The 17,100-nt window shown below is 39.1% G+C and overlaps 1 protein-coding gene across 2 annotated transcripts in view; it reads left to right on the top strand.

Annotated features, from left to right (window-relative positions):
- Positions 1-6,107: 6,107 nt before the first annotated feature.
- The window catches only part of LOC109924935 (lysosome-associated membrane glycoprotein 3), a 20,790-nt gene continuing 9,797 nt past the window's right edge, over positions 6,108-17,100 (top strand). For both annotated transcript variants that reach the window (XM_048604740.1, XM_048604739.1), the window contains exons 1-5: positions 6,108-6,240; positions 8,253-8,551; positions 10,809-10,925; positions 12,971-13,031; positions 15,001-15,174. In XM_048604740.1, the coding sequence (XP_048460697.1) occupies positions 6,201-6,240; positions 8,253-8,551; positions 10,809-10,925; positions 12,971-13,031; positions 15,001-15,174 (691 nt within the window). In that variant the 5' untranslated portion in view covers positions 6,108-6,200. The remainder of the gene's footprint in view (positions 6,241-8,252; positions 8,552-10,808; positions 10,926-12,970; positions 13,032-15,000; positions 15,175-17,100) is intronic.

Here is a 17,100-nt window from a genome sequence, read left to right as displayed (position 1 = left end):
GTAGGTTCAACACATGACCTGGCATTGGCAGCTGTGTCAGTAATGTGGGCTCAGCAGTGAAGGGGTGGCACCTAAACAGTGGTGAGTCCTACGTTGGTGGGTCTGGCACAGGCAATAGCAAAGCGTTGGAGGACAGGTGGTGGTGTAGGTGTTTTTGGTGAGCCAGCTCAGGGCTCAGGATCCTTTCAGTTATATCTTTTATCCTTTCTATTGTTAAACTATTCTCTTGCAGTTATATCTTTCATCCTTTTTAGTGTTAAACGATTTAAAATGGCGCTGGATTGTGGTGACTGTTGAAGCTTTTCACTGGATTAGTCACTGTAAAATATAAGTGACAATAAATAAATAAAATGAACAAAGTTGATCTTTGTTTATATAAAAAATAATGAAGATGAAATCTATTGGAATTAGTGTTGATGAGACATGTTTATTTAATCTAAAGACTCCATTTTTGTAATGAGTCAGCAAAGCTTTGGTTCAGTTTGCCCCTCTCCAATTCAGTGATAAGGAAACTTCAGTATTTCACCTTTTTTCTTCTTAAGTTCTCTGAATGCATTGAGGTGTAATTTTTGGAACTTAAGGTGGGAAATTTTGGAGAATGGTCTGGAAATATGTATTGTCAACAGAAAATGCTGAAATTACTCAACACAAAAGGTAGGATTTGAATAGAGAGAAAAAGAGTAAAGATTGATATAGGATAGGGGAAATGGAAGGGAAGATGGCACTATAACCTCAATCCAACTAAAGGTTAAAAGATTAATTTATTCCACATAAGAATGATGATGATGTCATTTAATATTATTAAAATGAATAAATCATTTTTAAAATCAGTCTGTGTTCCTGTCAATTTAGTGGAATGTAGGCTTGCACTGTACACGGACAAGATTTAAAGGACTGAAATACAAGACCATATATGACCCAGCTACAAATATCTCAGGACTCAAGCATGTCCATGACAGAAGCGGGCTGTTTCTTTCCTATCCCACCACCCGTGATGCAAGGCCCGGTGACATATCCTGAGACCAAGAGGCTGTAACGCCAGCAAGCAGCATAAATATCAAGGCCACAGCAACTGCAACCAGCCTCAAAACTTACCTCTGTTCCCGATTACAGCATGGCTCTAAGTACAGGAAATTGATCAAGATGGACACAGCTAATTTGAAATTGATCAGGTTTTCCTGGCTATCATGTGAGATATCTGCATGTATTTAAATTGCAGAACTCTAGACGGAGATCCTTGACATTGATCAATCTTGAGCTAACTGGTCTGAAGTTGATTACGGTCAGAGGCTTTCAATTGATTTTGATTTAATCCAAGTTTCTTAACCTGTCTTTCCATCAGATCAACAATAACATCTGTCGTGTTGTGGACGTCAGCCATTGTTGAGGTGTTGTGTCGCCATAGTCTTACCACACCATAGGGCTGCTCTCTCATTAAAGAGAGACAACTGATGGTGATTTAACCCGAGAGTCACCAGACCTCAGGCGAAGGGAGAAGGAGAGTCCTTCATGATAACCTCAGCCAGTGAAGGGAATTGAACCCATGCTATCTTCATCAAATTGCTTCACAAGCTGACCCCCCAGCCAACTGAGCTAAACCAACCCCGATGTCAGCCATAATATTCAGCCCAAAAAAATGGTCATGGTTGGGAAAACATACCCAGGTGGGTTGAATAGATTAACAGTGACTATCGGTCTTCCTGCAACGATTGCCATCAGCCAATTACTGGTGAGTTCTTTAAAGTAAAGATTCTGGTGCTGGCAGGTAAATCTCAAAAGATTTTCCAATAGGATACGTGCTTGGCTTGCTGCTTGGCAACTCAAAATCTAATTGAACTGATTCTTGCACTTAACAGATGATTGACTCACACCTCAGAACATATTGTAATTAGATATTCAATATATCTGTATGTAATTCAGGATTATGACCCATTGTCATGACAACAATATAAATAAAAGCATGTAGCACAGAAGAACTGCAGTATTGCAAACATATAAACAAGGAACAAGTGTAGGCTACTCGACCCTTCAAGCTTGCTCCACTATTTGGTAAGATCATAGTCGCTCCGATTCTAACCATGTCAGAAATCACATGACAACAGGTTTATTTGAAATGACAAGCTTTTACAGCAGCACTGTTGGACTATAACCTGGTGTTATGTGACTTCTGACTTTCTTCACCCCAGTCCAACACTGGCACCTCCACATCACGGCTACATTCGATTTTAACCACAACTCTACATTCTTGCATATCCCTGATAATATGTCATTCCCTTGGTAATCGAGAATCTATCGACCTCTCCGATAAAATATTTAATGATTCTGCAATCGCTAGATTCCAAAGACTCTCAGCCCCCAGAGTAAACAAAATGGGTGCCCCCTATTTTTAAACTATGACCCCCTAGTTCTAGATTGTCCCTCAAGAGAAAACATGCTTTCAGCATCCATCCAGTCAAGTCCCCTTTTATGTTTATATAAGTCACATTTGACTGTTCTAACTAAATTGTTCTCATAATGACAGGGGTGATTTTTGGAGATATTTGTGAGAATATACTGCAGGATGAAATCTCTCATTCACTGAAGAAAACAAAAAGAAAACAGGATGTTTCCCCTCCAGTCTCTCTACCACACAGGAGGGGACTGTCTCCAGCCCAGCATAAACACAGAAAGGGAAGACTGGAAGGTTGCTAGGCTGCAGGCATGAAGGGTGATCCTGTGCCAGAAGTTGGAGGAAGGGGCTCAGAAGGAGGAGGATCAGGAGCAGTCCTGCCGTACAACATAGAGGTGAGTGAAGCACAAAATATGAACCTGGAGAGTGCATTACGTGTTTACACAATCCTGTAAACAATTACATACACCCACTGCTGGCTAGCACCAATATACAGAATAGTGGTGTAACCATAATGGCACCAACTATTTTCTTTTTGTATTAGAGGAACAATGTCAGGAATGCAGGGATATGCAATGGCATATGCAATTTCAACACAGAATTTTCCACACCTGCTCCCTGCTATCAGCACTGTAGATCTGTTAATTCCTATCCTACGATGGGCAAAGTCTGAGAGTTTCATCTGCTCACTTGGCTTAATAAAAATGCGCAGCACTCATTGCACAGTCAATAAATCTTGAGACAAGCACCATGTTTCTGTCATGTTTGTACTGATCTCAGCTGATGATATTACTAGACAGGTCAGATCCCAGACAGAAATCTGACATGATAGATTATACTTTGTTTTTCTATTTTAGTAAGGTGATCCTTCACTGAAATACAACCACACAATGCTGCAGATTGGGTTTTAACAATAAAACAGAAGAAGCTTACTAGGCTAAAGAAATTAAGATAAAATAGAACAAACCAAGCCATGATTGGTAACACAATTTTAAAAATCTTGAAACAAACAATACAATACAATATTCCATTTATCATAACAGTATCCCTTTAGTTCTGAGGAATTGCATGATATATCCTTTACAACCCAGCAATGCCCAATTGTGTCCATATTCCAATGCTCATAACCCATAAATAAATGTGTTTCCAACACCAATCTGGACACCCAGCATAAGATTTCCCTTCCATAGTTGGTACATTGTTCTAACAATATGTTTCAGCTCAATGAAAAGTATTTCTTAGACAGTCATTTTTCTATTCCATCTTGAGTGAGGTTGCCATATTGTATTTTACGTGTTTATGGAATGTGTGCATCACTGGCTGGGCCAGCATTTATTACACATCCCTAATTGCCCTTGAGGAAGTGGTGGTGAGCTGTGTTGCACAAAGTTCCTGGAAAGTGGAGTTGCAGGTAGACAGGGTGGCAAAGAAGGCATTTAGCGCGCTTGCCTTCATCAGTCATTGCATTGTTAGTATAGGAGTTGGAATATCATTTTGCGGCTGTACAGTGAGGCCACTTTTCCAGTACTGTATCGAATTCTGGTTGCCCTGCTGTGGAAGGATATTAAATTGGAAAAGGTGCAGAAAAGATTTACAAGGATGTCACCAGACTAGAGGGTTTGAGTTATTAGGAGAGGCTGGATAGGCTGGGACATTTTTTCCCTGGAGCACAGGAGGTTGAGGAGTGACCTCATAGAGGTTTATAAAATAGCGAGGGGCATAGTTAAGGTGAATAGCAAACGTCTTTTCCCTAGGCTACTGGAATTCAATACTAGACGGCACAGTTTTAAGGTGAGGGGGAAAGATTTAAAAGGGACGTGATGGGCAACTTTTTCACACTGGGCAACTAGGGATGAACAATAAATGCTGTCTAGCCAATGACACCCTCATCCCATGAATGAATAAAGAAGAAAAAAAACTCAAGGAGTTTAACACTGTCCAGGAGAAAGCAGTCTGCTTAATAGGCACGCCATATGAAACCTGCAACGTTCACTCCCTCCATTGCCAAAATTACAGTGGCAGTGTGTCCACCAAATCTTTGCTATCTGCAGAGATAGGGGCATGGACCTCCTGTGGATAACACAAAAATATAAATCGCTTTATAATGTGAATCCTCTATCTACCACAGAGGACTGGGTGTTCCATTGGGAACTGATCAATTAGGGAAAAACAAATTGGGGCTGGAGCTGACTGTGAGTACATGGATTTGTCGGTAATGAGTTCACATGTAGCAAGGAGTGAGTCTACTGCAATGCAGCAACAAATCATGGCTCCTTTGACAGCACTTTTCAGGCCCACAATCTCTACATCCAAAAGGTCAAGGGCAGCCCAAGCATGGGAATAGCACCAACTTCAAATTTCCCCTCAAGCATGACAGCGTTTCATAACTGTCACTGGGTCAAAATCCTGAATTCCCTCCCTTAGAGCATTGACAGATTGCCTACCCCCCAATAGAGTCAAATATGTGGAAACAGACTCTTCAGTCCAACTCATCCATGCCAACCAGGTTGACATTGTTCCCAAACTAAACTAGTCCCCTTTGCCTGTGTTTGACCTATAACCCTCTAAACCTTTCCTTGTACCTGTATTCATGTACCTGTCCAAATATCTTTTAAGTGATGTAACTGTACCTGCATTTGCCACTTCCTCTGAATTAAGAGTTAAGAGTCAACCACATTGCTGTGGGTCTGGAGTCACATGTAGGCCAGACCAGGTAAGGACAGCAGTTTCTTTCCCTAAACAGCAGATGGGTTTTTCCGACAATCGGCAATGGATTCACAGTCATCATTAAATTCTTAATTCCAGATATTTATTGAATTCAAATTGCACCATTTGCTGTGGTCCGAGGGCATTATCTGGGTGTCTGGATTAACAATCCAGCGATTATACCACTAGGCCATTGCCTTCCCCCACGCCATGTTGTTGGAGCTGCATTCATCTCAGAAATGCCAAATCAGGTGCAGTTTTAGGTCTTGGATCCATTGTACAAATTTCTTTGTGTAAGTTTCTCTCTGTGTAAACCTGCATGCCATTACTCCATAGGCTTCAGAAGTGCAATGTTTGTGTCTATGATTCAATCAACCTTAATGTTTTCAACTTAATTATGAAACTATTATTATTCAAATCTTTCTTTCCCATCAATGCTACATAATACAAATGTCTGAAAAGGTTGCATTTACCCTTGGGGGTATGAAGAGCAAAATAAAAATGGGCAGAAGCTACATTAAGTTACAGTTCAAGAAAGTTTATTAATAAGTTCCTCTGATGTTCAATTGCTGTTCTTACTCTAGACAACTTCCCAATCAACCTGTTCATGGATGTTATGACACAGGTCTGGAGCAGGTGGGACTTGAACCCAGGTTTCCTAGCTCAGAGATAGGGACAGTACCACTGCACCAAAACACCCTTCTATTTTATAATTAACCTGTTCAGGGAGATGTCATTATGTACCTCTATAGAGCAAGTGGGACTTGAACCTGAGCCTCCTTAGTTCAGGGATAGGGAATACTATCATTGCACCACAAGGACCTTTCGAACATACCACTCTTGATATTTTCAAATCAGCTTGTTTAGCTGTGTAATTGCACAACTGTGGGTCTTGAACGGGGATCTCCTGATTCAGGGTTAGGGACACTACCACTGTGCCACAAGGACCCTTCCTGCTTGGTGATATTGAAACAGCTGTACCTCATCGTGAAAATTGTGCAATTTTTGATCTCACTTCCTACCTGTATCAACTTTGTCCCGTGACTTAAGGCTTTATTGCTACGCAAGTGGCTTTTCAACAAACAGATCTGATTTGTGTCTAAACATGAAACGTTCGGGGTTGGTCATTGGTTCGGTTATTTTATGTAAGTTGCTTAAAGGGTTTTTCCTTTTTAAAAAAAAAATACACTTCTTTCTTAAAACAATTAGCTTCTAATGCTGAATTCCTGATATGTTAGGTGATTCACCGCGTTGCTAATTACGTTAGTCAGTAATAGGTTGGGCGGGGGGAATATGTTTGGAGTTGAAAAGTTTTTTTTTCATTTCGGTTATTAAGCGCTTGCCTACGTGTCTTGGCTGGCGGGAGTAAATAGTTTTGAGTTAATTAGTTATAGGAAGAACTTTCTTTTAACTCGCATACTAACCAGGAAATGTAGACAATAGACAGCAACATCAGATTTACAATATCACCATTTTCTGGATAACCACTATAGTCTCTGCTTTTAAATTTCTTTTCTAACACGTTCTCTGCAATTTATTTTTAAAGAGCATGTTTTCAGAGATTTGGCTTTAACATCATCGGGTTGTTACAGAAATTGTCGTGTGCAAAAATTGATTCAAGAACGGCACTAACGATTGTGTTCCACTGTGTCTGCCCACAGCATGATCCCATAATGGATTGTACAAGTGACCAGAATGGCTAGTCCCAGTTGTTGTGTTTTGTATTCATTCACTCCCTCATCCACGGGACGTGGGTGTCGCTGGCTAGGCCAACATTATTGTCCGTACCTAGCTGCCTTTTGAGAAGGTCGTAGTGACTGAACACTGTACTTAGTTCCAAGGTGGTTTTGGAGTGTTCGACTGCTCATCAAATACTGCACCAGAGTAGTTATACGCCACCAGATTATATACGTTTGTGTCCTTGTCAATCTGTTATATCTCTGGACTGCGTTCGAGTAAACTGATTTGAATTTAATTGCTTACAAGAGTTCTGCTCGACAATTTTTTTTTTTTTTTTTTTTTTTTTTTTTTTTGTAAACTGGTATGTGTGTAAGAATTCCATTTTAATGAGGGAGAATGTAATACTAATTATAAATCAATAGCTGACAATGCAGCAGTGTCAAATGTTAGTTTATGTATTAAATAACTTCCAAGTCTTCACCACCCCCCACCATCACTAACATTTTAACCATTTTCATTTGGGAAATGTTTCAACATAATTTGAAATTTTGTTAGCTCCTTGTCTACTAATCTTCACTTGCGTCTCCCACTTCAGTCTGAAGGTTAAATTTGAAGCTGTTTTTGTTCTTGCTTTTCATTATATAAATAATTTTCTTCAACAAAATCATTTATAGTTCTGGGCAATGGCTATTTTCTAAAGTGGGACCTTGAGGAAAACCTTTTGTAGTAATATTTTCAGCTTGCTGTTGTAGTCTGTATGTTTAAAAGAACTTTTTTTTTTCTGGAGGCCTTCATAGTAGGACAATTATCTAAATGCTATAGTTCACAGAGAAGCGTTCTTGTATAAGATTACCACTCTGTTGTCTTTTGGGATGTGTGCCACAAAGTTACCAAGCCACTAGAAGTTTAGATGTAAATCAGCCAGATTGCTGGATTCCAATAGCTAACTACAAATCCCATGTATTTTAAAAAAAATCACTTCCTTGCAAACACTTTTAAATATATTCAACAAGATATTTTTTTCTTTTTAAAAAAAACAAAAAGCCCATCCGCTTGCAAACACTTCAATCTAAGTAGTTGCTGAAACAGAAACATTTGACTATCAAATGGTTTTTTTGAACTATTGGATCTAAAACTTCACTCTAGCCACTATTTTTAAGACTAAGTACAGTTCAATAAGAATTGGGTGAAAATGCCATGAGTACATCTTCATATTAAAACTGTTTAATTAAATAAACTTTTTTTAATGTTTTGTTATAACTAAGTCTGAAACCTAATTTTTAATTAGACTGTCCTAGAGAGGAAGGTGAAGAAGCATAGCCAGATTCTTCCTTCACTTGCCTTTACATTTAATGTTGCAGCTAACAAGGGCTACTGGACTGCCTTGACCCAGTATGCGATTACAAACTTTCTTTAAAATACAATTACTTTGTTTAAAGTGGTCTCTAGTGTTTGGTTAATTGTTTTGTTTTTACAGGCTTGTGTGCAAGTTATGCTGCTTTGGAAGAAGGTGCAGCATTACCAGAGATGTTGAATACAGTGACCAGTATAGTTAAACATAATACAACTATCTCTCATCCTACTGCATGGACCATGCACGTCACCAACACAACTGCACAGACTCTCTCAACTACCCATGTGTTGACAACTGTGCCCCCAACTTTGACACCCAGTTTTTCACTGCCTGAAACTGGACAGTATAATGTTTCTATCAAGAATGTTATTTGCATCAAGGCAAGACTTGGAATACAACTTATTGTCAAAGAAAATGCAGAGGCAAGTTTTTTTTTTTTTTTTTTTAAATTTTTAGACTTTTGAGAAAATAGAATTGTTTTTCCTCCAGAGTTTGCTGTTTATCACACTTGGACTTGCGCTTGACTCTGTAAACTTTTTTTCTTCTTTGGGTCTTGCGCTAAACTTGTAATCAAACATGGCAGTGCCCTCTATTGGAGGTCTGGGACCTGCGCATGTCCTGAATCACCTCCAACCAATCGGGTTGAAAAATATGTTCTGTCTGTCTAAACCAAAAAATGAAAACTAAAATAAAATTCAAGTGAAACTGATGTGACTTAAATTTAAGGTACAGATTAGGAAGTTATAAAATTTAAAGGTCAGTATATCTGAAGGGGGCCTGCAATTATGCAAGTTTTTGAAAACTTTTTATTTTCATTGCTAAGGGTGTTTGTCTGACAATTCAAACTTGCCTTATTGTTTTTGGCAGTCTTGTGGGAGTGGTTACTGGTGGATATCATGTTTAGAATAATGGGAACAGGGTGAGATTTAATCTGTAGTCTGGCTAAAGTGGATAATTGGGACATGCCACCACCCCTTTTTTCCACTGTGTAAAATCATAACACTGCATGTTTGGGGTCTCCAAGGAGGCTGTCTGGAGGAAATAATTATGCTACAAAAAGTCATTTTGAACTTGAATGGACAAGTCCTAATATTTTTGGCATGTTTAGTTGGTATCTAATATGCAAGTCTCCCCAATGTCACCAATCCACATTTCTCTTCTGACATTGTCAAATGTCAAAAGCAAAGCTTCAGTTGGAGTAGGGCAGCTGATGCCAGCTTCCCAATCTGGTGTTTAATGGCATGTGTATGCACTGCCATTAGTTACTATGATTGTTTAGTGTCAGTAAACACACTTAACTTGGCAGTGGTCTGAATTTGCTAGTAATGAATGGGATAGGGTGATTGATGTTCGGGCTTTATTTCCTTCCAGATAATCCCTGATTGAGTAATCTGGGTGCAAACCAAATTGCTTCGGTGGGGATGTGAGTTGAGTAACCACAATACAACCAAGTGATGTTCAGTCTTTTTTTCAATTGTCCACAAAGGTCTGTAGCCATGGACCTCCTGATTGTGGTTGGTCAGAGGACCACTCCACAGTTGTAAATTTGAGAACAAGATGGTGTTTTTGGGTTTTGTTAAACTTTTTTTTTCCAGCACTTTGTTACTAGAACTTTTCTTCCCTTAGTCCCATTATGTATTTGGTTTCTTGGAATGGCTTCTACGGAGTGCAAGTTCCAAACTAGAGATGTCTGCATGAATAATGGTTAGATGAGGTGGAACTTGAACTTGAATTTTTAATGGTGCGTTACATGGATTGCACTCTACTGAATCTTGCAATTTGAAACCTGACCATCCTGGCTTTGTTTCAAGATGAGCCTTCTTAGGTTTAGGATAGCTGTTCATGTTCTGTAACTACTTCACCTGTGTTGGATCATTGACACCATTAGATGTTAATGGGCAGTTTGGTGTGTGTGTGTGTGTGTCTGTTTCCAGCATCCCATTGAGCAACACTAATAAGCTACTTCAGTAATTATTCTGTAACATGGCTTGATGGCTCTCGTTTTATAGTGCTTCTATGGAGCCCTTGGACTCTTCAAATATTGAAGTGTCATACAAGTAAAAGTTGTAATAAACAATTAGTTAACATTCTTTGCTATGATATGTTAGTCACTGCATGAGTGATTTAGTGGAAAATCACTGAAGCAATGATTGGCTGGGTAATTTGATGGCACTGTCTTATCGCAGTGATGCTAGCTTTTTTGTAACACAATGGTTTGCACTTTGTTCAATTTTAAACATTGCCTGATGTGACTCTGGAGCCTAGTCTGGCACTGATGGTTTCTGCAGTATTTGATGTAGAGGAAGATGGTGGGATAAGTGTGTATGATTCATTGGTCTCTTTGCTCACTGGGCACTCTCTCTTGTTAGTCAACTGAGCCTTCAATTTCTGTTTTAAAACTACAGGTGTCAAAGACCCAGTGACAAGCTGAGTCATCTTTCTAATTGATCTAAAACTCACTTAGACAAATTGCACTGTTAGTCACTGGATCCAGGTTGTGAAGTATTTACAGAACAATTTTAAAAAGCTAATTTTTTTGTAAATTGCAAAACTGCATTAGCTGTCACATTTTTACGCAACTTTTCCTTTTTAATGGTACTTTTTTATGCAGTTCAAATTCTCAGCATCATTTCAGTAAACTTTTTTTGTTCTAATAATTGATGTGTAATCACTTCACAGGATCTGTACTTCAACATTCCACCAGCAAAGACTGTAGCTTCAGGGAAGTGTGGAAATATTGCCTCCTGGATTATCCTAAAATTTAATTTGGGATTTGTAAACTTCACCTTCATGAAGGTGAGTTCATTACTAACATAGCATAGACCAAACATGGTGACTTGAGTGTAGATTACTGCAATTGCAATTGACTGACTGTTAAACTGGGGTTAACTGTAGCCCACAGTGGATTTACTGTATATGGGTGGGTGGTGGAGTTTCCAAAATTTGAATCAGCATTTGTGTAGCCTTGTATTAATTAAAGTTAAAGTGCTTTTGAAATGTATTGTATTAGTGAATTCCTGTGAATTGAGTTCTTATTTGATCAGGTGAATGGCTTCATTAAATGAATAAAATGGAGGAACTTCTAAAAATTAAATGAAACTTTAAACTTTGGAAAGCCATAGGAATAGTAAAGTATAAAAGACCAACCAAGATATTGGTGTGCAATAGGGCCATAACATGGTTAAAGCTGCTCTCAAATGTGGAGATGCAAGTTCGTTAACCCCTTTTTCTTGCTCGAGGAAGTCTCAAAGCACTTCCGAGACAGACACTTATTATAAATGTCACTTTTTGTAGTGACCACTACTGCAATGAACAACCACGTTGCAAGTCCTAAAGTATTCTGATAGATGAAGAACATGGTAACTAGCTTTATTGGTGATAGTTAAGGCTAAGCATTGGCCAGAATATCAGGAAGTAGGTGAATTCCAATAGATTCTGTGACTTGGAGACAGTAAGGACTGCAGATGCTAGAAGCTAGATTCAATGGATGTGAAGCTGGAAAGGCACAGCAGGTTAGACTGCATCAGAAGAGCAGGAAAGTCCATGTTTCGGGCTGGGTCAGCCCTGATGAAGGGTTTCAGCCCAAAATGTTGACTTTTTTGTTCCTCGGATGCAGTCTGACCTGCTATGCTTTTTCAGCTTCACATCTATTGAATCCAATAGTTTATGCACTTCTTATAAAATCAAAAGCATTACTTTTTTTTGTACTGAAATTCTTTCAATATCTAAAGTGCTTCCCATGCATCAAGCTGCATTTTTTCATAGAATTGTTGTGCTCCAGCAATTGACTGCTAAACCATCTTAATGTAAAGATCTCCATTTTTAGGATGCACACCAATTTCACAAACTGATCTCACTGCAATGTCCTTAGTCAACTTTGTACCATCCAATTGATTGACTTTCTGTGCTTGGGGGGAAAAGAAGCACTATCAGTGCCTGTAACAGAAGACTTTCTGTATCTTGGGAAGGATATAGCACTGTCAGCTATAAGCAGTGTTCCTCTGTCACTCCAACAATTGAGCTAGCATGCTCAGTATGCAACTAACACATTGTCCAACTGCTGTTAGCTTCAGTGGTCTAGTTTACTGTTTAATGGTTTCAAATTGATTCGTAACACTGGATCAGGTTTAAATATGAAACATTCCTGACACAACTTGAGAATCCTGTTACTTTTGGATATCGTAGTTTTGAGCTTTTGTGTATTGCACTTTAAGGTCTGAGTTGCAATGCAATTTTATAATCCAAGTAGCCTGACGCTGGCTATCTACTTGCAAATCTGGTACTTATTCAAATAACTTTAAATTATTATAAAATAAAACCAAGAACTGGAGATGCAAAAGATCAGATTTTTGCTCTTGTTTCAGGAGAAATGCAGTAGGTCTGACTGCATCTATGGAGAGAAAGCACTGTTAATGTTTTGAGTCGTGACCCTTCAATATACTTTATTCGGCTCGCCAGCTTGAGGCCTACACAGCATAGCTTGTATTTTTCCACAAAATGTTTTCACTTGCATGACCAATCTCTTTGCTGTGAACTGAACTTCTTGACCTCCTATTGTTTTTAAGCTAGGCCTTGTCTTACTAAGACAGGAATTCCCACTAGTTCCCTTCCATTGTATGCCTCAAGCAATCCAGTTATATATGCTCAGATCAACTTTAACTAGCCTATGTGGTTAATGAATAATCAGCTGTGACTTGATCCCACCAAGAGAACTGACTTTTCACCACTTAATTAGAACAACTACTGTACTTTTCTTTGGATGTGGAGATTCTATTGAGTTTTTTTTCTACATGTGTGGAAATTATTGTGATTCTTTTACCTGTAATGTCTCTTACTTGCAGGATGGAAAACATTATTACATCAGTGAAATAAGTGTTGATCTGAATACCATGAAAAACCTGGGTAACTCTAATTTAATCACAATAAAATCTGACATCTGAGTTAGGATTTTTTAAATTTGCTTGTCTCAAATGAGCTTGTACATGTATTGATTAAGTTATCAGTTGATAAAGTCTAATGACACCTTCTGTATGTGGCAAATCCTGTGCCAATATTTTTCTTTAGGATACATTTCCGTAAACTTAGTCTCCCAATCTCTCTCAATGTCAAGTTAATATGGCAATGTTGCTGTAATGCTAACTGGGAATTGAACTATTCACTGTGGCATCTCTTGTAAGCATACAAAACCAGTTTACACATCATCTTGTTGCAAATCCATCTAAAATCCAATTTACACAACTTTTCCTTCTAACTGTAACTCTGCAAGAGGCCCAAGTATAAATCCCCTGGCGAACGACACTTATCACCTATCCTACCGCTTTTGGAACAGGGTTAAATGTTCACCCTCTGAGTTGTGTAAAATATCAAATGACTTGACTGTTTCCAGTTAGGTTTTTTACACTTGTGATGTAAACATTAAGCAATAATGTTGAGCTTTTTAACCCCACCCCACCATTGTCTTAAATAGTTATACAGTACAGAAACATACCCTTTGGTCCAACCCACCCCCGCTGACCAGACATTCCCAATCTGACCTAGTCCCATTCTGACCCATATTCCTCTGTCCTTCCTACTTGTATACAAATCCAGATGGTGTTTTAAATGTTGTAATTGTACCTATCCTTCCCCTTCCCTTTGGAAGCCTGTTCCATACATGCACTACCCCTGGAAAAAGTTACCCCTCAGGCCGTTTGTGCACTTTCTTTTTTTTTCCCTCTCTCCCTAAACCTATCCATGCCCCTTGTGATTTTATAAACTTCTAAGGTCACCCCTCTGCCTCTGATGCTCTGGTGGTGGGGGTTGGGTGTGGCAGCCTATTCAGCCTTTCCCTATTAATCAAACCCTCTTGTCCCAGTGACACCCTTAAGACTTTTCTGCACCCTCTTGTTAGACAACATCCTCCTATACAAAGGCAACCAGAATTGAACACAGTACTCTAAAAGTGGCCTCTGTGCTGTACTGCTGTAACATGACATCCCAACTCCTATACTAAGTACACTGACCTGTGAAGGCAAGCATGCTAAATGCTGCCTTCACCCTGTCTCTACCTGCAACTCCACTTTCAAGGAACTATGCACCTGTACCCCTAGGTCTCTGTCCAGCAACACTCCCCGTGCCCTACCATTAGGTATACAAGTTCTGCCCTGGTTTGCTTTCCCATAATGCAACACTCACTTTTACTGAAAATAACTCCACCTGCCACTCCTTGGCCCACTGGCTTATCTGATCAAGGTCCTGTTGTACTGAAGTAACCTTCATGTCACTATTTTGGTGTCATCTGTGAACTGTTAACCATACATCCTATGTTCACATCCAAATCAATTATATAAATGACAAAACAGTGGACCCAGCACCAAACCTTGTGGCACACTGCTGGTCACAGCCCTCCAGTCTGAAAACCAGCTCTCCTCCACCCTCTACTACCTTCAAGTCAATTTGTATCAAATTAGCTACTCTCCCTAGATTCCATGCAATCTAATCATACTAACCAGTCTACCATACTGAACCTTGTCAAACACTTTGAAGTCAATATAGACAACATTCACTGGTCTGCCTTTATCAATCTTCTTTGTCTTTCAAATAAACTCAAGTTAGTGAGATACCACTTGCCAGGCACAAAGCCATGTTGACAATCACCAATCAGTTTTTTGTATTTCCAAATGCATGTAAATCTTATCCTTTGGAATCCCCTCCTGAAAACTGAAGTGTTTCAAGGAGAGAAATCTTGTCAACAGTTAAATATCATTAAAATATTGTATAGAGCAAAGGACCTGGATTTAAAGTGACTATTACTGACAGCTTGTACATAATTGCTGCTAGTGTTAGATAGGTTCATGTTATGATGTTGCTGGATATGTTATTTTTTTGATAGAAAAGTCCTATTCAGGTACTATGAAGAATGTAAAGTTGTTCCAGACTACACTTGGGCATTCGTACAAGTGCAAAAGCAGGCAGATTGTGGATATTTCACCCAATTCATTATGGATTCTTCTTGTTGATACTCAACTCCAAGCATTTGACGTTACTGGTGGAAACTTTGGTGAAGGTAAGGACCTGTTGTATTTTAGCAAAGTGCAGAATCGTGCTGGAAACAACAAACTTTCCTTTCATCTCCTGTAAACCAACTTTGTTACCTGGCTGACTTCAGCCTGCTAAGTATCTTTACTTTTTTTTTTAGAAAATGTAGTATTGGGTTTATTGAATGTTTTACATGTCTGTTTGGATTGGTCCAAAACCAATCTAATTCTGTTCATAGTTTTCTTGAAAATCTAACACTTTCAGTCATAATAGTGCTCCAGTCATGAATAACTAATTTAAATCCAACTAAAATGATTTACTTACAAATAACACCAGCTTGTTCACTAAATTATTCAAAAGCTCCTCTGAATCCTATTGGGGTCCTTCATTGACCAAAAAACTTCTTTTAGTAGGAGCCTTCTTTAGACCCTCTAAGTCCTAACTAGTGGAATTAGTAGATTTTTAGGGGTAGAGGCAGAAGAATAGATTCTGTTCTATAGTTTACCAGGAGTCAGCAGGTTTTAATTCCTCCTAAGTTACATATTCCCACTCTTCTTTCTTCACCTTCCCCTGCTCTTCCCCCCCCCCCCCCCCCCCAAAAATCCTGCCTAACTACTAAACAGTCAGGCAGAGCTCTAAATCAGAATTGGCAGCTTTTTATTTCCCTGAGGTTCTACAACATAACTAACCATTTGAAATGTAATCAGTGCACAGGACTTTAAAGAAGCCTGGATGTGTATTGTTTGGAGTCTGTCTGTCTGGTCTCCAAGTATCTCCACTAGAAGTCCTAGGCCAATTGGTACTTTGAAGTTCTGATTTGGTCAACTTTTCTGTTAATCCTGAGTCTGACTGAATAGGTGGGACAGCAAATGCTTACCCACTTTGAGGATTGGATGGTAGGAAAGAATGTTCTCTCTGAACAAAAAGGCAACCTTCCAGTGTACATAGCAAGTCTTAATAACTTTGCAGAGGAGAGATTCAATAGGGTTTTTTCTTGTATTTGAATTATTACTTGATCAATCATGAATTACCCACAGCCTTATATATAAACAAAAGGGCCTTTTAATTGCCAGAACGTTCAGAGATTTGTGCCATTAAATATAAATCTGGAAGGTGCTATGCCTTGTGTCCTGTGCAAAACTAGTCAAGTGACCATGCCCAAAGTCAATTTTTGGTTGGCTGTTTTTGTGGGTTTTTGTATGGTGGGCAGCAAGGAACTGACACACTTCCCCACATTTTAGGAAAATTTGGGGCAAATGACCAAAGCTAACTTGAGGTAGGTTTTAAGAAACCTAAAGTGATAGAGAGGTTCAGGGTCTAGGTAACTGGATTCACAAACTGCCAGTGATAGGCCAAAACACATCTGAAAGATGGAGATTTGAATGAGGGGTAAGGCCAAATGTGACATTTCATTTCCTCTATTTTTCATGTCCAGTAATGAATCAGGTCCTCCCTGCTATCTGGAGATTAGCCAATGTTCTTTCCTCCTTTTGAAGAACAGAAGCAGGGATAATCCAGGAAATGATAGGACTCATCAGCCTATAATTTTGTGAAAGGAAATCTCTTGGAAATGCTCAGGGACAAGATATGCACACTTGGAAGAAAATGGACTAGTTAGTGACAGGCAGCATGGTTTTGTGCAGAGAAGGTCATGTCTCTCCAATCCTTGATTGTCACCTTTTTTTAATAAAAATCCAAAGATAACTGAGGGCAGGGCTGTGGATGTATTTTGTATGGACTTTAGTAAGGCATTTGATAAAGTACCACATGGCAGATTGGTACAAAAACTAAAATCACATGGGATTCAGGATGGGCTGGCTAGATGGATACAAAACTGACGTGGTCATAGACAGGGGGTGTGTGTCTGTCCATCCCCAGGTGCACATAGCAGAAGGTGTGTAATGTGCAGTGCTGCATGTTGGGGGATCATATCTAGGTGTGCATCAGTCAATAG

The sequence above is a fragment of the Rhincodon typus genome, chromosome 13, assembly GCF_021869965.1.
Source record: "Rhincodon typus isolate 14 chromosome 13, sRhiTyp1.1, whole genome shotgun sequence".
NCBI lineage: Eukaryota > Metazoa > Chordata > Chondrichthyes > Orectolobiformes > Rhincodontidae > Rhincodon > Rhincodon typus.
Note: the sequence above shows the minus strand (reverse complement) of the source record. Positions and strands in the feature narration are given on the sequence as shown.